The 26,222-nt window shown below is 45.8% G+C and overlaps 1 protein-coding gene across 1 annotated transcript; it reads left to right on the forward strand.

The window, feature by feature from the left end:
* Positions 1-256: 256 nt before the first annotated feature.
* LOC141549041 (uncharacterized) lies at positions 257-26,222 on the forward strand. The gene is made up of 7 exons (XM_074278389.1): positions 257-388; positions 912-1,526; positions 16,511-16,584; positions 17,194-17,489; positions 18,884-19,043; positions 23,524-23,647; positions 25,850-26,222. Exons 1-7 carry the CDS (start codon positions 257-259, stop codon positions 25,850-25,852), a joined length of 1,404 nt encoding a protein of 467 aa, XP_074134490.1. The 3' UTR covers positions 25,853-26,222.

Genomic DNA, 26,222 nt, shown 5'->3' on the forward strand with positions numbered 1-26,222 from the left:
TTCTTCCCTTCCTTTCTTTTCCCTTCCTCTCTCCTTCCCTTTCTTCTTTCCTTCCCTTCCTCCCTCCCTCCCTCCCTCTCTCTTCACTCGGTTTAGAGGATGTGGGTTCAAATTCTTGCTGTGTTTCGTACCCATGGGAGCCTGGGCGTCTCTTCCCTTCCCTGGGCCCCAGTGTCCTGATGTAGATGTTCCCTGGGGTTCCTCCGGACCCCTATTTTAAGCTGAATTACAATTTCGGCAGCCCTTCCCCGGAAGGATGGCCCGGCTCTCCGTGCCCCCCCCCCCCCAGGTGCCCGTTTTCGAGGCGGTGGGACCTTCGGGTGTGGGAGCACCTCGGGCCCAGCGCCTCGCAGTGAGCGCCTCCCGGGCTCTGGGCGTGTGGCTGATGGCGAGTCGCTGTCCAGGCAGCGAGGCCCGCGCCCCGGCCGCCCGCGCCCCGCCACCGTGGCCCGGCTCGGGCTTTTGGCCTCCGGGCCCGTTGGCGGCTGGGAGGAGAAACCTCGGGCCGCTTTGATGTGCATCTCTCCTGTCATTAGGGCCGAGGCCCGGGCTTTCAAGGCTCGTAAAGAGCCGCAGTTTGCTTTGGGAGCTGCTTGTTTACGCCTTTGTCACCCTCGAGGAAAGTTGTGGAGAAGCCAGTTCTGCCTAAACGGGAGTCCCGCTCTTAGCGGCCCGCAGCCCTTCTTTTTATTGCTATTTATTGTTTTTACATCTTCTGCTGGTCCTGCACGTTCTGAATCCGACCAAATAAGTGCTTGTGGGGCTTGGGCCGCCGCCAGGGCTCTCCCCGCCCCCCCCCCCCTTATTTACTATAATCTTAGCTAAAACTTCTCCGGGGGAGGACGACCACGACTAGGGACTGTGACCTTGGAGCCGGCGCCTGTACGCCCCTTCCCCCCCCTTCTGCGCAGCCCTCCGGGAGGCCGGCCGGGGAGGACGGCCACGTGCCCCGTCGCCTGTGGGCTGAGGTGGCCTCGGGGAGGGAGGGGGCGGGAGGAGAGGGGAAGTGGAGAAAAGGAGGAGTGAACCGAGGTACTTCCCGACGGAGGGAACGGGCCGGCCCTTCCTCCTTTGGCAGCCGTCCAGGCGTGAGAGGGAGGCTCGGGCAGCGTGAGCCTTATCTGGCCCGGCTGACAGCAGCCTTTTTAGGCGCGAGCGCAGCTGCCGGGACAGCTCAGTTGGAGCCGGAGTCCGACGGGAGCGCAGAAGGAGGGAGCGCCGGGCGCACGGCTGGCCGCCCGTCCGTCCGTCCGCCCCGCTGCCTCGGCGCGCCCGCCCCTATTCCGGCCTGCCCATCTGGCCCGCCCGCCCGTCCCGCGGCCGCTCGGCTCGTCAGTGTGAGCGCCCGTGTAGGTGACTCTCCAGTGCGCCTGGACTTTTATGTGTATGCGTGCGTGCGCACGGTGGCGCGCACAGAGAGAGAGTGCACTTCCACAGAAGACCAGCAGCTCGACCGGCCCGCGGGCCTTCCAGAAGAAGCGGACCAGAGTCATGAGCAGTTCCTACAGGTGCTGGAAGAGCAAGAGGTGAGTAGCCCGGCTCCCTCAGCGGCCCCTCGGGGAGAGCCCGGGGTGCCCGCCAGCCCAGTGCCGTCGTCACCAACGCGCCTTAGGCGTCCGCGCGTCGGGGGGAGCGGGGCGGGGGGTCCCCGGAACTGAGGACCACGGGCTTCCAGCTTCCTTCCATCCCGGCGCGAGCCCCTTCCCCCGTCACGCTGCCCTCGACGGGGAGACGGGCGCCAGTGCTCCGGGACAGCGAGCAATCCCAAAGGGGGAACTCCCTCGAGAAACCCGTGTGCCCGGCGAGACCGAGCCACGAGGGGGATGGGGGGGGAGGCGCATGTTCCGCTAGAATTGCGCAGAGAACAAGCCGTCCCCTCAGTCAGCAACTCCCCAAACGTAACCTGAGGGTCCAACGCTAACTCACCCGTGAGGAACACGATGAAAATAGTCCCCTGAGGGCCGTGCCCTTGTCGTTAGTCAAGTGTGTCCTTTTGGTCATACGTGTCTGTTAGCGGCTCAGATGGCCGACGAGGAACGTAGCCGTGGGACGGAGGGCAGGGATCCCCGAGGCCACCTAGTCCGGCCCACTCCTTTTACAGACGAGGAAACTGAGGCTCGGGGAGGGAGGGTGACCCAGGGGCTCCTAAGAGCCTAGATCTAGAGCTGGAAAGGACCAAAGGAGAAAACAAAATGCAGAGATCCTGTGTGTGACCCGGAGGCACGCAAGTAGGAATGGGCAGAATTGGAACTCAGGACCTCTGCGTCCAATTCTAGTGCTCTTTCATGTCAATGTTAAAAACAAAACAAAACATCCCTCCCCCCCAAAAAAAAACAAACAAACCTCCCCGGGCCTCAGTTTCCTCATGTGCCAAAGGAGGAGGTTGCTCCTTTTTTTCATTTTTTCCGGAAAGGTATTTTGTGTCAGGGCTTGTTGGGCTGTTCATCGGGAAACGTCTGTTGTGTGCAAATTGAATCGATATATTGAAACAAAATTAACAAAATCTCTGGGGATCCAAAAGTAAAATGAGAAGTCCTTTCCAATCTCAGCCCTTTTTGTTCCAGTTCTCTGATCCAAACGCAGTCATGGTGGCGTGGGATGGGGCAGACCAGGAGGAGGAAAGGGAGGGAGCTTGGAGAGAGAAAACCACTAGAGGAAATTTCATTGTAAGAGTTTGTTCACATCTGTATATAGTTCTTATTTTCTGGCTATACAGGTGATGTAAATAGGGTTGAAGCAAAGCAACTTTCTCCCTGGGTGAAAGAACGTTTGCAGGTAAGTCCCACATCCTTTCCTGAGAGGGAGGCAGATAGCTAACAAGTGGGGCTAGCGGGTAGTCCTCCTGTAGGAGGCGGCATCTGCTCTGCTTTCCTGGTAGTAGCTGGAGACAGGTTTGTGTGTCTGCACACACATGATTATTTTGTTTTCACTTAGGAAATTAACAAATCTCTCAACCTTCTTCTCAGTTCTTTACAGGGGAGAATCCCTGTTAAAAACTAGTCATTCTGCAGTTGTCCATGTTAGAGCTGACCTGGGAAACCAGGAATCTTAGTGAAAATTCCGAAGCTGACATTGGGACTGAAGTACAGGTTTGAGTCCCTCTCCCTCTCCCTCTCCTCCTTCTCCCTTTCCCTCTCTCTCTCTCCCTTCCTGTCTCCTTCACCCCTCTCTTTCTCTCTCTCCCTTTCTCCCTCCCTCCTCCCCTCTCTGTTTTTCCCTGTATCTCTGTCTTTGTTTCTCTCCCTCTCCCCCTTTCCTCCCTCCTTCTCTCTCACCCTTTCTGGCTCTCTCTCCTTTCTCCTCTTTTTCTTTCCATTCCCCTTTTTCTCTCTCCCCTTCTATTCTCATTCTCTCTCTCTCCCTTTCCCTCCCTCTCTCCCTTTCTTTCTCTCTCTCTCTCTCTCTCTCTCTCTCTCTCTCTCTCTCTCTCTCTCTCTCTCTCTCTCTCTCTCTCTCTCTCTCTCCTTCCCCTTCCTCCTCCTGTTCTGTTTCTACCTCCCTTCCTTCCTCCATCCCCCTCTCTTTCTCCTTTTTCTCCTTTCCTTCCTCTCTTTCCCTCTCCTTCCATTTTTTCTCTCTCTTCCCTTCCCCTTCCTCCTCCTTTTCTGTTTCTATCTTCCTTTCTTCCTTTCCTTCCTCTCTTTCCCTCCCCTTCTATTTTTTATCTCTCTTCCCTTCCCCTTCCTCCTCCTTTTCTGTTTGTCTCTCTATTTCCCTTCCTCCCTCCCTCCCCCTCTCTTTCTCCTTTTTCTCCTTTTCTTCCTCTCTTTCCCTCCCCTTCTCTTTCCTCTTCTCTCCTTCTCTATCTGTCCCTGTCTTTCAGCATAATCTCCAATTTGCATTTTCCATAAAATTAGTTGACACTAATGAGCCATTATCATCAGTAGGACACCCGTTCTGAGCCATTTGTCCAATAGTTGTGACCGATCTCTCTGAACTACTCCAAGTATGCTCTCTTTCTTCTGTTCTCTTCTTACCAAAGGGCACCCATGTTCCTTCCACCTGGGCCCTGGCCACAGACTAATTAGCACTGGCTGCTACTTGTTGTGTTTCACTTCTAAAGCAAGAGTCTCTTGATTCACTGTTAAGAGATCCTGACATCAGAAAACATGGCCTCACTCCACACTGAGCAGTGAGTGGGTGCACAGATATACTTTTTTGAGGAGAGCATGGCCTTGAATTCACGTAGCTCCGTTCAAGGATTTGTGAGGTCATATCAAAACTTCACTTAATCTAAGAAGATTCTGCTAGAGGGTCAGTAACTTATGTTTTGTATCAAAAGATTCATTTAATTTTCAAAACATTTCCATTTGACAGGTTGCACAGGCATTACTATTACCATTTTAATTGAGGAGAAATCCCTGCACAGAGCAGCTGACTCGCTCAAGGTCATACAATTAATGAGTGGACTCTCCAAATGACATTTGTCCTTCAGAGGTTGGGGAGTATTAGCTTTGTTTTACACAGGGGAAGTGGTGAGATGCTATAACTCCCCGCTGGAGCATGGAGTTGGCTAGTGGCAGGGCCAAAATTTGAAAGGAGTTCAGAACTAGGGGCAGAGGAAACTGATTTTTAGAGATATCAGGCTGTGAACAATGGTACCAAACCAGGAATTGTGGGAATTGAAACCATCGGATTATTGATTGGCAGCTGGAAGGGATTTTAGAGGTCAGCCCATTCAAGGGGAGCTAAGAGAGGCAAAGGAAGGATGGATGGCTTGCCCAGGAGCCCACAACTAGAATCTGGGGCAGAATGAAAACTCGGGTCTGTTTCTAAGGTCCAGTGTCCTATCTACTGACCATGCATGCGTCCTTATGAATCTGAGAACTGAAGCAGCCCAAACTGCAGCCTTGCTGTATTGAAGGGTGACCCGGGGCAGGTGAGTTAGTCTCTTCTATTGGCTTCCTTTTTAGTTCCACCCCATCCTGCCCGGGGTGTCTGCCTTTGTATCCCACTCACAGTATCACAGTGCCCCTCTATCAAAAATTATCTGTTCTGTGGTCTATTCACCTAGTGTTTGTCTACATTTTGGGTGATTAAATCAATAAACTGAACTGTGATGAGGTTTTGGGGGATGAGGTTACTTTCCCTAGCTCAGGGACCTCCAGGAGACACAAACTTAATTTATTTCACAGAGGGGGAGAGATATTTAAGGATGGAAGGTTCTACCCCTCCCCAGCATTAGGTAAGTGGCTGAGAAGCTAGGGAGCATGGCAGTGGATATAGGCTTGCACTGGGCTTGGAATAAAAAAAGCATCTTCATGAATTCAAATCTGGTGTCACACATTTAATATCCAATTGATCCTGTGCGACTCACTTGATCCTGTTTGGCTCAGTTTCCTCATCTGAGAAAATAAGGTGGAGAAGGAAATTACAAACCACACCAGTACATGTGGGTCCTTTCCCCTTTTTTTGATCTCTTTGGGATACGGGCCTGATAGAGACACTGCTGGATCAAAGGGTATGCACAGCTTGAGAGCTTTTTTTGGACATAGATCCAGAATGCTCTCTAGAATGGTTGGATCTGTTCACAACTCCACCAACAATGTATTAATAACCTAGTTTTCCCACAGCCCCTCCAACATTTCTCATTATCTTTTCCTGTCATTTTAACCAATCTGAGAAGCATGAAGTGACACCCCAGAGTTGTCTTAATTTACATTTTTCTAATCAATAGTGATTTAAGCATTTTTTTTTCATATGACTAGAAATGGTTTCAATTTCTTCACCTGAAAATTGTCTGTTCATATCCTTTGACCATTTATCAATTTATCCTTTGACCAATTGACTTATATCTTTAGAAATTTGAATCAATTCTCCATCTATTTTAGAAATGAGATCTTTAATTATAAAATTAAAAAAAAACAAAAAAAGAAATGAGATCTCTATCAGAGCCCTTGGGTGTAAAACAATTGCTCCCAGTTTTCTGCTTCCCTTCTAATCTTGGCTACATTGGCTTTGTTTGTCTAAATCCTTTTTAATTTAATATAATCATTCATGATGTATTGCAGCAATAGAATATAAAATGATTTTTTGCATTTCCTAATGTTATCTAGTTCTTTAGCCATCAATTCCTTCCTTCACAGATCTGAGAGGTAAATGATCCCTTGTTTTTCTAATTTGCTTATAGTGTCCCCCTTTATGTTTAAATCATGAACTCATTTCAACATTATCTTGGTGTACGGTGTTAAGTGTGAGTCCATGCCTAGTTTCTGCCACACTAATTTACAATTTTCCCAGCAGTCTTTGTCCAATAGTGAGTTCTTATCCCAGAAGCTGGGGTCTTTGGGTTTATCAAATACTAGATTACTATAGTCATTGGCTATTGTGTCTTGTGAACCTGACCAATTCCACTGATCCTAATCTCTTTCTCAGCCTGTACCAAATGGTTTTGATGACCTCTACTTTATAATATAGTTTTAGAGCTAGGTTACCTTTGTTTGTATTTTTTTCCCAGTGTCCCTTTAGAAAAATTATTGGTAATAGAATAAATTGTCTTTCCTCCACCACCTTCCTTACTATCCTCCTTCCAGGAATCTTATAGATCGAGAGCTAGAAGGAACCTCAGAGGCCACTGAGTCTAATCCCTCTACCATTTTACAGATGAGGAAACTGAGACCTAGGGAGCTTATATAGCTTATAAAAGGAGGTGCAAATGGTTGAGTATCAGAGTTAAAACTTAAATCAGAGTCCCAGGACTCTGGAGTTAGTGCTTTTTGCACTGTAAAACATGACTTCCCCTTTCTGTACTCCCCAAATGAACCCTTCTTTAGAACAAAGAAAAACAGCCAAGCTCAACTAGTCAGCAGAGTGAACACATCTGGCAGGGCATGAAGCATTCTGCAGACTTGGGGCCCTATTTCTTAGGAGTGTTTTTTTTTGGGGGGAGAGTCTCTATCTGTATTTTCAACAATGTAAAGTCCCCCTGAGTTATGGCTGCAGCCTAATTTGATCGAGAGCCAGCCTCCAAGCCCCGACTCGGGTCCAAACTGATTTTATGACCCTCGGTCAATAACCGAATCACTTACTCGTGGCCCCATGCATCTCATCAAGACCTGAAGTCTTTGACTTTAAAATAAAACAAAACTTGGTGACTTGTTTTCAGTGTAATCAGGATCCTTGGTAATCCTCTGAATTTTATTTTATGCATTTAAGAATATGATTTGAGAAGGAGCTGTTCAAGGATACCAAAAGGTTAAGAACTCCTGCTTTGACTTTAAGTGGTAGAGCAGCTGCTGATTTGTGATGGGAGAAGGGGTTTCCTTGGCAGGAATCTCCCATATTCCCTTGTGATTAATAGTCCCAGTCTCCCCCAAAGGAATAGAGCTTGTAATCAACCAGCTAGCATTTGTTAAACACCCACTGTATGCCAGCCGCTGCTCTAGGTGATGGGGACATGAGGAAAATAAAAGTCCCAGTGGGGCAGCTAGATAGTGCAGTGGTTAGAGCGCCGGCCCTGGGAAGAGCTCCTGCTTCCAAATCACAGTTCTTGCTCAGACATAACTGTGGATCTCCCCTCTCCACTAGAATTAAGTGTATCTAATGCGGTCATTAGAGACCCCCCTGGCACTTCTCCTCCTTCCTTCCCTTCCGAGTTCAGAAAAGAAGGGTTAGTGCTGATTCTCTGGCAAAGGGCCCAGCCTGAGTTATTTCGTTCTGCTAAGCTATACTCCTTCACTCTGTGGCTCTGGTCTTGTTTCCATTTGTCAGAATGGTCCCGGAGCTGGGAGGTTCTAAGGACAGGGGATAATCTCCTCCCCTTTATAGGTATCTTTAGTCCTTAGCATAATACTTGGCACATAGAGTTCAAGAGATTCTCTCCCTCTTTCTGTCTCTCTGTCTCTGTCTCTTTCTCTCTCCGTCTCTGTCTCTCTTTGTCTGTGTGTCTCTGTCTGTCTGGCTCTCTCTGCCATTGTTTCTTTTTCTCTCTGTCTCTTTCTCTCTCCGTCTCTGTCTCTCTTTGTCTGTGTGTCTCTGTCTGTCTGGCTCTCTCTGCCATTGTTTCTTTTTCTCTCTGTCTCTTTGTCTCTGTCTCTGCCTGCCTTTCTCTCTCTCTCTGTGTTTCTCTGTTTCGGTCTCTTTGTCTCTGGCTTTCTCTATCAGTCTCTCTGTCTCTGTTTCTTTGCCATTATCTCTTCTTTCTCTGTCTCCTCCCCATCTCTCCTTCTCCTCTCTGTCTGTCTCTCTGTCTCTTTCTCACACCTAGGAGCTATCTATCCACATATCTATACTTATACCTATGATCTATCTATCCATCTATTCTTCTCTCTCTCTCTCTCTCTCTCTCTCTCTCTCTCTCTCTCTCTCTCTCTACTCTCTCTCTCTCTCTCTCTGTGTTTGTCTTTCTCTCTCGACTATATCCTAATACAGAGAGACTACAGCCTCATCTCTTAATACCCAGGGTCTTTTTTTTTACTCTGTAAAATATGGTGATAACATTAATTCCCTAAAAATAATGCACGTGTCAGACTGATATATGTATGATTGTGAGGTTTCCATTATGAATTTATGCAGGTGAAATCCAAATAACGAGTGATCTTGTCCTGGGATACTTTTCATAAATTCTATGGGAGCCATAGAAATTACGGGGGTCTCCTTGGAGTTGGGCCCTCCATAGCCCTCTTGCTGGTCTGATAGCACCAGAATTTCTTCCTTCTGTTGAGTAGTGAGCTCTCTGCCAGGCTATTGGAAGCAAGGCTATTATAGGCTGCTAGATCTAGAGTTGGGAGGGCCCTCAGAACAGCTGCCTCGTTTTACAGGAGGCCGAGACCTGAGGAGATGAAGGGGATTGTCCAAAGGCACATGTGGATGTGAGAGAGAGTGATAGATGCAGAGCTGTAAGGGATTTCAGAAGCAGTGACTATGAATGGGGAAACTGAGTACAAACGAAGTTAAATCACTTGCTCACAGTCTTTGAACTTAGCCCCCCTTGCCTCCCTCCTCCTTTTTCCTCTCTGCCATGTTGCTTTCTATACGCCTGATCATGTTCTCCTAGCTGCTGATTTGGGACTCCTGTCTCTGATTCTTATTCCCCTGCATGTCCCTGAGCAAAGTTCCTTAATTTCCTTGGGCCTCAGTTTCCTCCTTTGCAAAATGGGGGAGATTAGATTCAGTGGCTTCAGTGGCTGAGCAAAGTTCCTTAATTTCCTTGGGCCTCAGTTTCCTCCTTTGCAAAATGGGGGAGATTAGATTCAGTGGCTTCAGTGGCTGAGCAAAGTTCCTTAATTTCCTTGGACCTCAGTTTCCTCCTTTGCAAAATGGGGGAGAGTGGCTTCTGAGCTTCTGAACCCTCTTCCAGCTCTAAATCTAGGCTCTAGTTCCTCAGCATAAAGACTAGCCTGACCTGTAAGATTTGGTTTTTGTGAGTATGAGGCCCACCTTCTCGAGCTCTTAGTGTGAAAGGAATCACATCAGCCTTTCGCAAACCCCCCTCCACTACATCCCCCACCCTTAGTCCTTCACTGCCTGTAGCAAAGGACAGCATCCTATAGAATTGTCACCATACTTCTGGGCTGCTTAGGATGTGAGATTCTGCTGCTTGGCCTTCCATTATCCCGTAACCCAAATGGGTAGTGCCTCGGAGAGGCCACGTATGAGACGCTGACTTAACACAAGCCTGCTACTAGTCCTAGGGAAAGAACTCAGCACATGTGCTCCAGACCAGAGATCCCTGTGCGAGCCAAGCAGAACATGTAACTAAGACAAAGTGACCAGGGATTAGCACCAGGGAGCTGGAATTTATTTTTTTTCCCCCTGAGGCAGTTGGGGTTAAGTGACTTGCCCAGGGTCACACAATTAGGAAGTGTTAAGTGTCTGAGGCTGGATTTGAACTCAGATTCCCCTGACTCCAGGGCCAGTGAAGGGAAGAGGCGGGGGACACAAGGAGTTAGATATTGCAGAGGGAAAGATCAATGGACCTGGAGTCAGGGAGACCTGAATTCAAATCTAAGCTCAGACACTTAGTAGCTGGGTGACTCTGAGCCAGTCACTCTCTGCCTCAGTTTCCCTAGCTATAAAGTGGGGACAATAATACCTTACTTCCCAAGGCTGTGGTGAGAATCAAATGAGAGGTTATATTTCTATTCATCTTAATTAAAATTTAATTTTAATAATCCCAAGAAAATTCCTATTGAAGGGCAGGGATTTGGCGTCTGGATGAAGACCAGTGTTTGGTTGACTTTGGGGTCCAGCTTGCTGGGGTTGCTTTTGGCTTGTATAGTCAGTTCCCTGCTGTCAATAAGGAGGAAGCAAGGGTAGGAGATGGGCCCAAACACAGAACGAACCCAGGAAGTTGGGGCTTGTTTTATTTTTTACTGACGCGAGCTTGTTCTCTTGTCATTTTTCCATCTCTTTCCTTCATGTGGTGTACGGGAAGGGTTCAGATGAATGGAGACCGCACTAGTTGGCTTCCACTTAGCTCTCTCCAAGGACTAGAAATAGGTTGAGTCTCTCCATCCCTGGCCAGTGAGGCACTCTGTGTGGTCGCTGTTGTGGGAACAATAAGACCTTTTGGCCTCCCTGGCATATCTTTGGCTCTGAAGAGACTCCTTTGGTTGCGGAGCATCTGGGATTTGGCAAAAATAAGGCTCTTCTTCCTCTTGACAAGGTATGTGTGTGCTGAGCAGCTGAAGTGGGGAGTGATCCCAGGCAACTTTAAGAGCCAGCAGAACCCCCCTCCTTCTCCAGGAAGGCCGATTAGGACACTCCACCGGCGGCCCAGCTCTAGGATGGGGAAGTTAAGGGCTTGACGTGAGTTCGAAGATCGCACAGGCCGGGTGTCTGGGTGTCCCGAGCGATACCCAGCCGTGCCAGTTCAGTGGGCCCTGCCTGATGGCTAGACAGACTCTGTTGGCAAAGAATCTGAGACGAGTGCCGCTGACTACAGAAGATAGGGGAACTTCTGCCTTCTTTGAGGTGGGCAGCTAGGCATCATTTTGCCAAGCTGACAGTAAGGCCAGAAGGGGGCAGTGGTGGGCAGTGGCTCAAGTTCAAGATCTTGGATGCTCTTGGGCACCTCCTCTGGCCACAGACTTGAGCTAGATGAACTATGGACACCACTTCACGTCCTTCCCTCCTTTCCTAAGTGACTTTGACTAGGGATTCTCGTGTCGATTGTGGAATCTGAGAGGGGCCCTTTGAGAGAAGTGTAAGTCCAGTCAATGGATTAATATTTTTCCCCCTGGGAAAAAAGCACAGGGAGTCAGCTCTGAGGTGGCCATATCTGTAGAAGTGATGTTTGAATGGCTCATTCTCTGAGATGGGGGATCACCATTTCCAAGCAATTAATCAAAAGGTTTTTGGTGCCCCGGAGATAGCGATATAGCAATAAATGTTTAACAACCGGCTCTGACGGGGAAACTGTACACAAAACATACTTTTCGGTTTAATTTGCATTGTGAACATTTTCTCCATCACTTTCAAAAGCCTCAACGATCAACAAAAGCATATAGGAAGTACTGATTTGTAATGTTTGCCAATTTCCAAGGTGTAAATGCTCACACTGAAGATTTAACAATCAGTTCTTCCATTGGAATCGCCATCGGCACACTCTTGCCTGGAGGAAAGGAGCAATGATTTGGGCTCCCGTATGTTGTTTGAGTTATTTCTGATATCAAAGGTAATGAGGGGATTTGCCTTCAGAGTCTCAAAGCATATGTTGGGGAAGTTGTGTGAGTAGCCTTTGCAAATGACTAACCGTCATCTGACTGATGATCTCTGGGAAGGCTCCCGGCTGAGATCAAGAGATCTAAAATTCCCTGGGGAATCTATTTCCCCATTACACCTTGGGTGGATTTAAGGGATCTGGCTCTGTCATAGAAGCTGCTTCTCAGTTGCTGGCTACTTTCCACCTTAAGCTTCCAAGAAGGTAGATTGCTGTCTATCAATACTGTTATATTGTTAAGTGGGGGTGTGGCAAAGTAGATGAGGGATGGATTTAGTGTTAGGAAGGGTCCACATCTCTCCCTGATAAGCTGTGTGACCCCAAACCAGTTATTTAATCTCTCTGAGACTCAGTCTTTGGGAGACACAAGTTATTTCACCTTTTTGAGGTACTTCTTGAGAGGCAACATGGGAAGGTCAGGAGTCGGGAACAGCTGGGTTCATACTGCACACTTAGACACCGGTTAACTACGTGATGTCCCTGGGCAAATTATTTAGCCTGTCTTTGACTCAGTTTCCTCATCTACAAAAGGAAGATAACAGCCACCCAACGACTGAGACCATTTATGCAAAAGCTTTGGAGAAAAGTGAGAACCATAAAATGTAAGTGATCAGTTTTGACCCCAGAATTCCCTCCCCAGCTCCTCTCCCTCCTCTTTCTGCCAAGAACTCCATTACCTTGGCCCTTGCTGGGGGCAGGCCCCTACCTTAATTTCTCCTGTCCTCCTTCCAGCAAGCATTTTGGGATTCTGCTAGCCCAATAATGGGATTTCTCCTTTTTCTGAGATGAGATTTTTATTCCCTCCAACTTTGAAACATTTTTTCAAGTTCTGAGTTCCAAATTCTCTTTCCCTCTCCCCTCCCTGCTCCCTGAGATAGCGAGCAATCAGATCTATGTTACCCATGTGCAATTAGGTAAAACATTTCCATATTAGTCATTTTGCTTAAAAAGACTTGACTAAAAGAAAAAAAAATGAAAGAAAAGGTGAAAAATAGCCTGTTTCAGCTTTTATTCAATCAATAGCAGTCCTTTCTCTGGAGGGAAATACTACATTTCCTCATTAACCCTTTGGGATTGTCTTGGATCATTGTAGTGCTGAGTAGAGCTAAGTCACTCCCAGTTCTTTGTGGAATATTCTTGCTGTTACTATGTACAGTCTCCTGGTTCTATTCCCTATACTATGCATTAGTTCACGCAAGTCTTTCCAGGTTTTTCTGAAATCATCCTGCTCGTCTTTTCTCACAGCCCCATAATATGCCATCAGTCCCCAGTTGATGGGAATCCCTTTGATTTCCAATTCTTAGCCACAACAAAAAGAGTTGCTATAAATATTTTCGTACAACTAGGTCCTTTTCCCTTTTCTTTGATGTCTTTAGGATATAGACCTAGCCGTGGCATTGCTGGATCAAAGGGTTTGTACAGTTTTATAGCCTTTTGGATATAATTCCAAATTGCCCGAGATGAGATCTAAAAAAAATACAAGGTAATTAGGGGAGTCAGAGAGCGCCAACATCTGAGGGGAGGGAATGTGCAGGAAATACTAACAAAAACAACAATACACGTCTTCAAGGTCTCTAGAAAGTTTTATATACGTTATCTCATTTGGGCCTCACGACAACGATTTGAGGGGGGGGGGCTACTATTGTTTCCATTTTCCAAATAAGGATGCTCGGCCCAGAGAGATGAAGTGATTTACCTTGGGTCGCCCAGTTTCTAAGTGTCTAAAGCAGGGTGCGGATCCACGTCTCCCTGACTCGGAGTTGAGCAGGCTTCAGAGAGGAGCTAACATATGGAGGATGAAGATTCAGAGCAATGGAGAAAGGAAGAGGAAATATATTCCAGGCATGGGGTCCCGATGGTCGATGTGAACCCACAGAAGCTGCATATGGGGCACTGAATTTAGACTAGGGGTCTGAAGCAGAAAGGGCACGAAGAGAAGCCATAGGGATGAACGATTGGAGAGGTAGGTGGAAGCCAGGCTGTTGTATGTCTTCAGTGTCCGGCTGAGGGGTTTAGATTTTACGTCAGGGGCACTAGGGGACCATGGAAGGCAGGACATGATCAGAGGCCTTTCTGTTTTTTGGGGGGAAGGGTGCCCTCACTTTGCCACACCTACCTCTAACTCATGATAAAGGACTGCTTCCTAATTTGGCCCCAGAGCAGTAAGATCAGGGGTTAGGAGGGACTAAAGCTGCTTGGATAGGGACAGCCCCCAATCAGGCTATCCTCAGAGGAATCAAGGGATGACTTGGGTTGAGTTCAAAGCCAGCAGGTTGTGTCTATGATGGAGATCAAACACGTGTGTGTGTGTGTGTGTGTGTGTGTGTGTGTGTGAGAGAGAGAGAGAGAGAGAGAGAGAGAGAGAGAGAGAGAGAGAGAGAGAGAGAGAGAGAGAGAGAAAGAGAGAGAGACAGAGAGAAATAGAGGGAGAGGGAGAGAGAGACAGAAAGACAGAGAGAGAGAGAGAGAGAGAGAGAGAGAGAGAGAGAGAGAGAGAGAGAGAGAGAGAGAGAGAGAGAGAGAAATAGAGGGAGATAGAGACAGAGACAGAGAGATGGAGAGATGGAGAGAGAGAGAGAGAAAGAGAGAGACAGAGAGACAGAGACAGAGAGAGAGACACAGAGAGACACAGAGAGAGGAAAAGGAGGGAGGAAAGGGAGACAGAGACACAGATAGCATGTTCTAGGCTTGCAAGTCACTTCTGCTCCCCTCCTCACCAATCCTGCTACAGGGAACTGTCACCTCTCCTTCAGGAGCCACAAGGCCCGAGCATGAATCCCGCCTCTGTTGTTTATCAGGTGCCAAGTCCCTTTGCCTCTCTGAACCTTAGTTTCATCATCTGGAAAATGGGAGGCAGCAGGCTGAAGTAGAAAGAAGGCTGGGTTTGAAGATTCTAATTTCAGGTCTACCACTTTATGAGCTAGGGTGGATCGTTTAATATCTCTTGGTCCTCGGTTTCCTGGTCTGCAAAAGGAGAGGTTGGACGCGATAGTTTCTGAGGTTGCCTCCTAGCTTTCTATTGATGATCCTGTGTGTGATCTTGGACCACTTCCTTTTGGGGGGTTTCAGATTCCCTCTCTGCATAGTAAGACTGGACTAGAAAATAATAATAATAATCATAGTAATAATAATAATGGTAATAATAATAAGCACAATAGTAATAGCTAGCATCTATCTGGCACTTACTTTAAGGTTTAGAAAGCACTTGACATAGAATGTCTCATTTGATCCTTATAGCACTATTGCCATTTTAGAGGAGGCTTGTAAGATCTCTGCTAGCTCCAGCTCTCTGCCGGTAGCAGTGATCCTGGACAAGTCCTTTCCCATCTCTTGGTCTCAGTTTCCTTCTCTGTCAAATGAGGGAATGGGATTGGGCATCCTCTCAGGTTCCACCCAGCTTTTAGGGAATACGATGTAATTGCTGCCCGGGTTACTTCACACAGCTGCTCCTTGTGCCCCCTGAAGCTTTGCAGCAGTACACCGCGGCAGCTGTTGTTAACCCAAACGTGTGACAGATGTTGAGGGTTTTAGGCCAGTGGGGGGAGATCGTTGGGCTGGGGAAGAGGAGGAGGACAGATGCCTGCTTTTGCCGCAGCATGGAGATAGGGGATGGACATTTCCTGTTGTTCTCTCTTTGACTTGGAGCTTACTGGGAAATGGCCTGCAAAATGGCTTCTTGGGAGAGGCCCCCCCGGGGGGAAAACCCCGGAGGCAGTTTTTGATGTCCACTTTGAAGGACCAGCGAGTCCAGCAATAACTCTTCGCTGGTAATGGCCGAGATGGGCATCCAGGTGGCCCATCTGGCCAAAGGGAGAGATGGGAGAGATGGCAGAGGAGATAGGAATGCCTGTTCTCCTTTGCCAGTCTCTGTGGGAGGTAGGGGGATGATCAAATCCCAAGCAGACTTCCGGCTGGCCACCAAGGAGGGCCAAAACTTAGCATTCATCAGTAACCCTTACCTAGTCTCAGGACTGAAAGGCCCATCTGTGCTTAGTGTCTTGGACACCCTGGGGCCTCATCCCCCTGGCTCTGGGGAGCTTTTCTGGCTAGGTGGCCTGGGCTGTCCGGGCACAGGGGGATGACTGCAATGGCCTACTTAGGCACGCAACACTGGAAGTTGGGTGAGAGTCTTTTTCGAGGAGGCCGGTCAGCCCCCATGAGGGCCATGCTACCAAGTCTAGCACCTTAGAAGAAGGCTTGCCTCAGAGAACTCCTGCTCATCCAGTACTGTAGTTGCCCTCCAGTGGCCGAATTTCCTTGCTTTTGCTCTTCCCGCCCCCCCCTTGAGATGAAACTCTTTGGACTCAGTGGAAAACGCTTCTCCCCATCGCTTTAAGAGGACCGGGCTCAGGCCAGCTGCATCCCATTAGCGGGCTCCATGCTGGGGGGTAGGGCCCCAGTGGAGCACGAGAGGTCCTGGAATCCTTGAACCTGAACCAGGCCGTTAGGAAAGCATTGCAGCCTCCTTCTCGAAAGATGGTCCCTTGTTTTTTCTTCTTCTTCCCGTCTTGGTTAGCTCCTAAGGCAGGCAGGAAAAAGGGGATACGTGGGATGATAAGCTGCTGGAGTAGCCCCAAAGAGACAGACTGAGGGAAGTAATAGTTCCCTGGTGCCTTGATAACGAAAAGGGACTCTCTGTGCTGATTCAGACTTCCTGATACCCGTTGGTACAGGACCTTTTAGGGCCTTGGAAGCCATGTGAAAAGTCTCCTGTTAATTTTTTTGGGAGGGATAAAGCCTCCATTTCCTGCTTGGCCTTTGGATAGACTGTGACCTTCCTACAGAGGAGGGCTGAAAAGACAGTGATTCTCCCATTTCATTCTTGGCAACTCCTTTGTGTACCCCCAGAGGAGGGAGAATGATGTAGTGGGTGTGGAGTCACGACCCAGGCTGCAATCCCAGCTCTGCCTGTGTGGCTTTGGGTAAGTGCAAGTGCCTTCCTTTTGCTGGGCCTCAGTTTCCCACTGTAAAATGAGGGGGTTGGATTAGGTGGCCTTGGAGGTCCCTTCCAGCTCTAGATCCCACTCTCCATCCTGTTGGCTCACTCAACCATCCTCAGTCAAATGAACCGTCTGGGAGTGACTGGCACGCTACCACGGGCTTTAATAGAATATCAGAAATCACAATTCATGCTCAAAATGTTGCAGTGGATTTGGACAATTGTTCATGAGCTCCACGGTTCTCAAGAGAAGACTTAGCTGTGGGCATCTCAGGCATCTCTCCTCAGGAACCCCACCTGCTTTGCTCCATTAAGTACCAAGGTTCCCCAGTAGCCCAGCTGCCCAAGGGGTATCATCTCCCATGGTACCTACACAAGGAGCTAGTGGATGAGACTCATGGCATCATTATACACACACAGGCCCTCAACACCCCACCCCAAAGCTAGGGAGGCTTCTGTTTAAAATGGGGGGCTACATCTTTCTGATTAATCTTGCTAAAAAGAGTTCTTTCCAAGGAAAGGGTTATTTCATTGTCCAGGAAGCAGTTTAGCATTCACAGGAATTACTTTTGGCTTTTTTCTACTCTTTTAGTGACTACGTTATGGCTCTGAAGTCAAGTGACATCTTCCAAAGTCTTAAGACAGAGGAAGTCTGTGAGTATCAAGAACCCTGCTTGGGCCTCGAGGCCCAAGGCGCCTCCAAGTTCTCCAAAGACAGCCGCGAGGCCCGAAAAGCTCAAGAGGGCCGAAAGGCCAGCCAGGCCTGTGAGCTCCTTGAGCCCCGAGGATTCCATGATCCCCGTGAGCCTCAGGATGACACTGATGACCAATTCTGCTACGAAATGTTTGATGGTGATGAAGCTGGTGAAGCCAGTGAAAGTTTTTCAGGTAAGGGGCTAGTTCTTTTTCCTTTTGGAACTTATTCCATGGAGTCTTTTGGGTTAGCACCAACAGTATCCAACTTACAAACCGATCCTATTCCAAACTAGTGCATGGTGGTCATTGTGCCGGAAAGGCTTCTTACCTACACAGACCCCTAAGGACATGCTATAGTCCCATCTGACCCTTTGGTCATCCTTTCTTTTCTGCAGAGAATCTCTCTGCTTCCTTTTCTCCTGCTAAGGGTTAAAGGGCTCCTTCCTATGTTGGGTACCTCCTCCCCCTTGCCTTAGTTGTCTGTAGGGTGATGGCAAAGTCTTTTTATATATAATGGGCTGAAGTAACATTTCTATTTCAGAAGAAATTGGACATCTGGGAACTGGGGCTAAGAGAGGTCTCTGGGATAAAGGGTAAAGCCCAGGAGGAGGTATTATTCACCAAAGGAGCGAAAGGTTTGAGTTAGAATCTGGCTGTGATGCCGGATGTGACTGGGGGGAAGTAGAGATGGGAGAAAGAAGGCATGGCCTCTAGCGTATACAACCCCTCCTTTCTTCCTCCTACCAGCCACGGCAAGACTCAGTCTTGGGGAATGTGTTGACCTGAAGTCAGCCATGGCCACGTGGCAGGAGGAGAATGGAACAGGGATGGCCTGCCTTATGGCTACCCAGCCACCCTGTTAGATTAGCCAAGAAGCCAAACTTCAATTAAACATTAAAGACATACGGGTACTGGGGGTATAAAAACATAAGGAAGTGTTTTTGCCCTCAGGAGGCCTACGTTCTAGGAGTAGCCAGTTTTCACTGACAAATGCTTCACCTTCAGAGGTGAGGGTTAGGGGTGAGGAACAAAGTCTGGGGAGTAGCAGGAGCTCTCTAACAAACATGGCTGCTCGTATAGCAGGTTGGATCTGTCTCCTTTTTAAGGTCTCTTCCAACTCAGAGTCTCTATACATTGGTGGTTTGTATGGAAAATGTTTTTCCTGCGCATACCTTCTTTATTTTTAGATAGATTTTAATGCCGTCAGGCCCTAGGGTGAGACTAACCAAGCAGCAAAAATTTCAGAGTGGGAGGAGGGGAGGGGCATCGCAGAAAATTAAGCAGCTTGGCCAGATATCACTAGCAGGACAAGGAAATCTCTCTGCTTGCTGTTTTGAACAGATAGCATCAATAATGGAAACTTAGTACATGAGGTACTAAGATGTGGAGAAAATAGAAGCATCTTAAGAGTTCAAAGGCTAGGTATCAGGGCCTCCGCTTTTCCCAGAGAAGCTCGGGCTCAGTCATCCAATGATCAGGACAGGCCCCAAAGCTAGCAAATGGGGCATGCAAACAGATGTCCTGTGTGCCTCAGCCTAATCTCTGCTGGGACAGTGTGCTTCCCTTCTCTCATATTCCATTTCCAGGAAGGAAGAAATCCAAACTGCAGGCCTTCAAGGATTTCTTTACCCGAAAGAAGAAGATATTCACTAAGTCCCTGAGAAAGACTAACCTGAAAATGAGCCAGTCCAGCAGTGACAACTCCGTCTCAGAGCTTGGGGTATTTCATCCATTAATTCAGCCAGGGTAAGTCAAGGGAAGACTTAAATACCAAGACCGAGTCTACCTCCCTAAGGTGCAGAGGATGCTTTTACTCTTCTGGGGGTCTGACATCAAGGTCCCAATCTCAGGTACCTCCCTTCCCTCTTACTTGTGAATCATTTCAACTGTTTAGCCCAGCCTGGTGTGGAGGAATCCAGAGATAGATGACAGGTAGTGTTGCAAAGTGGTTAGGGGTCCTTGACACGAAATCAAGTCAATCTGGTTTCTGATACTGAGTTATCGGATGACCGTGAAGAAATCCTTTTAGTTTTCTCTCTTTAAAATAAGGATAACATCTCCCTGTTCCACCAGTTTAGTAATCCTTTGAGAAGAGGAAATGGTTAGGTTGAAGATGACCTGTGCTTTTTCTTTTTCCTTTTTAGAAAGTATTTTAATTAACTCAATGCTATTTTGTTATTTTTAAATTTTTAATAGTATTTCATCTTTCCAAATCCACACAAAGATAGTTTTCAACATTCACCTTTGCAAAACTTTGTGTTCCAAATTTTTCTACCTCTTTCCTCCCTCCTTCCCCCTTCCCCAAGATAGCGAGCAATTTGAAATAGATTAAACATGGTCAATTTTTCTACAATATATTTTCGTATTCAGCATGCTGTATAAGGAAAATCAGATCAAAATAGGGAAAAACATGAGAAAGGAGAAAAAAAGCATATAAACAACAAAAAGGTAAAAATAATCTGCTTTGATCCACATTCAATCTCTGTAGTTCTGTCTCTGGACATGGATGGCACTTGCCATCACAAATTGACCTGTGTTTTGATGAAGTTATGCAGGGTCCTTGTGATTGCAGCTTCCTTTTCTATATGTTCACTGACAATCCCTTCATTAATCCATTCTAAAATTTCTTCAGGAATCAGTCAGGCTCAGTGGGCCAGGATTTTCAGACTTTTGATTCCCCTTTTCACAAAATCAGGCCATTTTTTACTTTCTGGTTCCATAGTCCTAGCAGAGAAAATGAGTGTGTGTATGTGTGTGTGTGTGTGTGTGTGTGTGTGTGTGTATACATATAGTACACACACATACATATATATGTTTGTACACATACACATACACACAATATACATGTAGTAGAGGGAGAATATTTTCCCTTTCTTCTCCAACAACCAGATGCTGAGAAGAAGTGCCTTTTGGCTTGACTCACTTTACCAAACTTTATTTTTTAAAATTAATTTTATAATCATTTTTAAAATTTTTTTTATTATATATATATATTTATAATATTATCCTTTGTATTCATTTTTCCAAATTACCCCCCTCCCTCTATTCCCTCCCCCCGATATAATCATATTTTTTTGACAGTACATATGCATGAGTAATTTTTTTTTTTACAACATTATCCCTTGTATTCATTTTTCCAAATTTTCCCCTCTGTCCTTCCACTCCCTCCCCTAGATGACAGGCAATCCTGTACATATTAAATGTGTTACAGTATATGCTAGATACAATATATGTGTGTAAATCCAATTTTCTTGTTGCACGACTATACCAAACTTTAGAAACACCAAATGGTGATTACTGGGAGATGGAAACCAGAGCCCATGGCTTAGGATTTGGCACCAGAGCAACAACATCGGGTCATTGAAAAACCTTTTCTCCAAAAGAAAGGATCAGACATAGAGCTGGAAGGGAGCTCAGACGCCATCTTCCAATCTAGCCCCATCTTTTTATGTAGAAAGAAACTGAGTCTTGAAGGGGAAATGGCTTGCCCATAGTCCTACCTAAGATCATTGAGATGTGCATTTTCAGCAATGGTTACTACAGGAATTTTTTTTTTTCAGTCAGCTGCATATTTGTTACAAAGGCTTTGTTTTGTCTTTTTTCTAGTTGTAGTGGGTGAGAGGGAGAAGGAAGAGATAGGAAAATAAACAAAACAATTCCCCCCAAAAAAGAAAAGGAGAAAATAAAAGAAAGAGAAGGGAGTCTTTGAAGTCTCTTTTAAAAAATGCACAGAAGGGGCAGCAAGGCGGTGCAGTGGACAGAGCACCAGCCCTCAAGTCATGGGGATCTGAGTAAAAATGTGGTTTCAGACACGTAACACTTCCTAGCTGGGTGACCCTGGGCAAGTCACTTAACCCCGGTTGCCTCAGTCCAAAAAAAAAGGCACAGAAAATAGCATCAGGAAAGTAGGAAAGCTTTAAAAGCTAGGTTGAATTTATGATGTATTTGAAAGAAAAACAAGCTGTATGTGCTGGAGAACTACAGTCTGTTTATGCACCTCCTCTGTTGCAGTATGATTGTGAAATTATCCATTTTGTTTGGTGTGTGGTGAATTGAGAATTTTTTAAAAAGAAAAAACCCTCAGCATGATTAATCTAGAATTAAAGGAGACCTCATTGGTCTTAATCTGCAATTTGTCATCTATTTTTTCCCCAAAGAAGTGACCTTTGAAGCATTGTCTACTTTTAGGAAGCCAGTGCGTCAGGGTGGGCCCATCTATAGGTATCAAGGGATTGCAGTGGAGGGGGAGGATGGAGGAAATGTAATTTTCTAGCAAATTGAGCTAGGTCTTAGACCTGATTTCAATTACCTAGCCTTGATTGGCAAGATCTCACACAAGGGAGAGCACAAGCCGCCTTATCCTGCTACCTTTTGTAGCAGGTTTGCAAGGAAGGCTGGAAAATAGCACTCCACAAGCAAGAGGAGGTAATTCAGGGGTGGCTTTTGAATCCATCACCCACCAGCTGGGAAGGTAGGCCCTCCCTCTCAGTCCTGCTATTGTTGGGCAAATCTAATTCCTATGCTTGCCACAATTGTGATTTTGGGTCAAAAGCAGAATCCCTTAGTCATATATTTGTTCCAATCTAAACACCAGGCAGCCATGGGTCCATGGGTTTTCTGACCACCTTGTCCAGGACCCGGTAGGGAAGGATTGAGTCTTTGTGACCCCATTTGGGGTTTTCTTGGAAAAAAACCCCACCAAAAACCAAACCAAGACAAAACAAACGAGACTTTGTTTTCCATTCTCCAGTTCATTTTACAGAGAGAAAAATGAGGCAAACAGAATGAAATCATTTGGCTAGGATCACACAACCAGGAAGTAGTAGAGGTCTGGTTTGAACTCAGGAAGGAGTCTTCCTGACCCCAAGCATAGCACCACCTGCCTGCTCTAGGAAAAGATTAGTTCTTTTCTTCTTAGTTGACCTAAGGGAAAGCAAAGCACAAGGGTGCTGATTTTGCTTGTAGAGGACTGGATTGAAATCCCCAACTTGGGACTTGCTTCATATGTAAGTTTGAGTAACTTTCTTTTCCCCCTTCTCAGTTTCCTTTTGTCTAAAAGGAGGGGATTGGAATAAGTGACCTTTGACTTTCTTTGCAGCTCTTGATCTGGGCTCCATAAAATTAATATGGAGGACAATTTAGCTGCTGAAACCTTTCAGCTCTCAAGTTGTGATCTATATTCTCTGGTTTATCAAGGAAATTTAGTGGATTTTTATGTCCAATAATAGCTGGAGATGTGATCCGGGCAGGACATTATGGAAGATATGAGGAAGGAGGAATGATTTGCAGTTGGAGGTGGGAAGGTTTCAGGCTTCAGTGGTGGAGAACTCCTCCTTTTCCAGAAAAGGAAAATAAGGCACAGAAAGGGGAAGTCCATTAATTGGAATCCTATGCTAGAAGGGACCTTAGAAATCACTCATTTTACAGAGGAGGAAACTGAGGTATAGCCATTTTAAATGACTTTCTTTCTTTCTTTCTTTCTTTCTTTCTTTCTTTCTTTCTTTCTTTCTTTCTTTCTTAAAAACCATTTAATTAGTGTATTTATTTTTGATTAAAGCTTTGTGTCGTTGTATTGTATTCTTCTAGATCTCCCCATGATTCTGGAACTTCTTCAGATTCCTCATGTCTAATTGTGCAGTAATATTCCATTATCTTTAGTTCCTGTAGTTTTTTCCCCCATATTTCTGTTGCTGAACACATAAGTTTATCTTAACAAACAATGCTGTAAATAGCTGTTGTTTTTGCAACATTGAAGTTAACTTTGCATTTTGAGCTATCTGCCCTTTCTAGCCTAACTCCCCTTGGGACAGGAGTATACATTTCTAAGATGGCAGATAGGTATCTGGAACACAGACTAGAGTCATGGAGAGGTTTTTCTAGTCTGCGTTAGTCGATCTACGTATGGAAGAAGGATCATTTTTTGGTGACTTTCTCCTAAGTAAGGCCGGTCTCAGAGAAACAGAAATATGGCTGTCTTATCTCCTGAGCTTAGTTGAAGGGGCTTGTCTGACTGGGAGCTTGGGAATATTTCGCTTACTTTGTTGCCAAAAGGGGCAACCTGCTCATGTGATGGTGGAGCATTTGCAGGAAGTGCTGTTGCTATTTGGCACCAGTCTCTTCCCATAGATTCCTAGGAAAGTGTTCCTTCCATTGGGAGAGTCTCACTCTGCCTTAAGTTGGAGGTGGCGTCCAGAACAGTTCTGAGAAACTTTTCCTTCATTTCCAGTTCCAAAGGCAACATGTCGACCAAATCCTTGTCTGATGAAAGCATTTTTATGCTGGATTCAGCCCAGGAAACCTCTGCAGATAAATCTCAGCGTGGCCCACCCGAAAATCCAGGAACCTTCCAGGTAAGAAAGCAGCCCCATAATTTTAGGCCCTAAATACATAGAGTCACCAAAGTGTATTTTGGCCTTAGGAGTCTTTAGACCAGTTATTAATCTTCACTGAGAAATGGGATTGGAAGTCCAGGTCTTCCCCATTAGGTTTACAAACTCTTGTGTGGATCTGAATTTATTTAAATTCCTTTAATTCTCCACATGTGCTCACCAATTGACTTCCTCAGTAGAGTGTGGTCTCCTTGGGGGTGGGAGTGGGAGTGGGAATGGGAATTGGGGTGGAGGTGGGGGGTGGGTGGATGAGAGGAAGCTTTGCTCTCTCTCCCTTTTATTTGTGTGTTTTGTCCGTATTTGTAACTCGTGTCTATTTGTGTGATTATTTGATCATAAATTTAGAGGTAGAAGGGAGCTTTTACAGTTTATTCAGTTGAATCCCTTCATTTTGCAGATAAGAAAACCAAGGTCCACCTAAAATTCAACTTTAGAATCTTACAGCTAGAAACATAAGGCCCCTAGGGGGCACCACAGTGCATGGAGTGGTGGACCTGCATCATTCAAATAGAGCCTTACACATTTACTAGCTGTGTCACCTTGGGCTAATTTCTCAGTTTTTTCATCTGTAAAATTGGGATAATGATACCATCTCGTACACTATGGGGTTATTGTTATTATTATTTTAATACAGAAGTTTCTTTAGGTTTGTAAACAAGTTTAAAAATGAAAATTGTTTTCAAAATCATGAAATAGTAAATTTAAGAACTAATTAGGACAGAGGCTTTTCACTCAGTTAGAGACGCTACCACTTGTGTTTTTAGAGAACATTAGTATTCTCTGTTTGGCTGTCAGTATTAGCAATTTCTCTACAGTATTTGACAAGATAAATCATAGGCAGAAATGGACTTCCACTTCAATAGAAAAACCCTTTTCTCTTGAAAATAAAGCAAACCTTGAAGGACTCATTTTTCTCTATATCAGTTATAAGGAAGTTTCCTATCCATGCAAAAAAAAATATTATCCACAAACACTGTTTATTTTGTGTCTCACTTATAAATGATCCCAATTTGTAACAGCTAGTTGAAGTAAGAATTCAATCAGTTCAAGCCCTTTTGCAACATTCCTCCTCCCTCACTCCCTTCAAGAACTAGGAGAAATCAAAGTCTGTTGAACACACCTTTTAGGAACATTTGTAAGGACAATCCGGTGGTCCACAGGCCACTTATGTCAAGTTATTGTTTTGCAGTCAGAGTTTATTACTCTCCACCCTACAAAAAAGGACTCTTAGTCCGGCAGAAAGCCTTTTTGTTAAAACAAACAAACAAACTTATTTCCCTACAAATATGTCTTTTGTTAAAAATCTAACACAGGGTCCCAGATTTTGTCCATCATTATATGTAAAAAGAACCAGTTCCTGATCCACCCATGCTGGAGGACAATTTGGGACTATGTCCAAAGGGCTATCAGACAGTGTGATTATTGGGTCTGTATCTTAAAGAGATTATAAAAAATGGAAAAGGACCCACATGTGCAAAAATCTTGGTGGCAGCTATTTTTGTAGTGGCAAGGAACTGATAAAAATGGCTGCCCATCATTTGGGGAAGGGCTGAATCAGACTGTGTGATTATTGGGTTTGTATCCTAAAGAGATTATAAAAAATGGAAAAGGACCCACATGTGCAAAAATCTTGGTAGCAGCCATTTTGTAGTAGTAAGGAACTGGTAAAAATGGCTGCTTGTCAGTTGGGGAAGGGCTGAATCAGACTGTGTGATTATTGGGTCTGTATTTTAAAGAGATTAAAAAAAATGGAAAAGGACCCACGTGTGCAAAAATCTTGGTGGCAGCCATTTTGTAGTGGCAAGGAACTGGTAAAATGGCTGCTTGTCAGTTGGGGAAGGGCTGAATCAGACTGTGTGATTATTGGGTCTGTATCCTGAAGAGATGAAAAAAAATGGAAAAAGACCCACGTGTGCAAAAATCTTGGTGGCAGCCATTTTGTAGTGGCAAGGAACTGGTAAAATGGCTGCCCATCAGTTGGGGAAGTTATGGTGTATGCATGTTATTGTTCTGTAAGAAATGATCAGCAGGATGATTTCAGGGAGGGCTGGAGAGACTTATGGGAGCTGATGCTAAGTGGAGTGAGTAGGACCAGGACAATATTGTGCACAGCAACAAGATTATATGGTGATCAATTCTGACGGACGTGGCTCTTTTCAACAGTGAGGTGATTCAGGGCAATTCCAATAGTCCTGTGATGGAGAGAGCCATCTGCATGCAGAGAGAGGACTATGGAGACTGTGGAGCACAACATAGCGTTTTCACCTTTTTTGCTGTTGTTTATTTGCTGTTTTTTTTTTTCTCTTTCTGATCTGATTTTTCTTCTATAGCACAATAACTGTAGAAATATATATATATATATATAATTGCACAAGTTTAACATACTATTGGATCACTGACTCTCTAGGGGACGGGGTGGGGGGCAGGGAGAAGGGAGGGAGAACATTTTGAAACATAAGGCTTTACAAGGGTTAATGTTGAAAACCATCTTTGCATGTATTTTGAAAATAAAACGTTCTTATTAAAAAAAAGAAAA

Source organism: Sminthopsis crassicaudata, chromosome X (genome assembly GCF_048593235.1).
Source record: "Sminthopsis crassicaudata isolate SCR6 chromosome X, ASM4859323v1, whole genome shotgun sequence".
NCBI classification, from domain to species: Eukaryota; Metazoa; Chordata; class Mammalia; order Dasyuromorphia; family Dasyuridae; genus Sminthopsis; species Sminthopsis crassicaudata.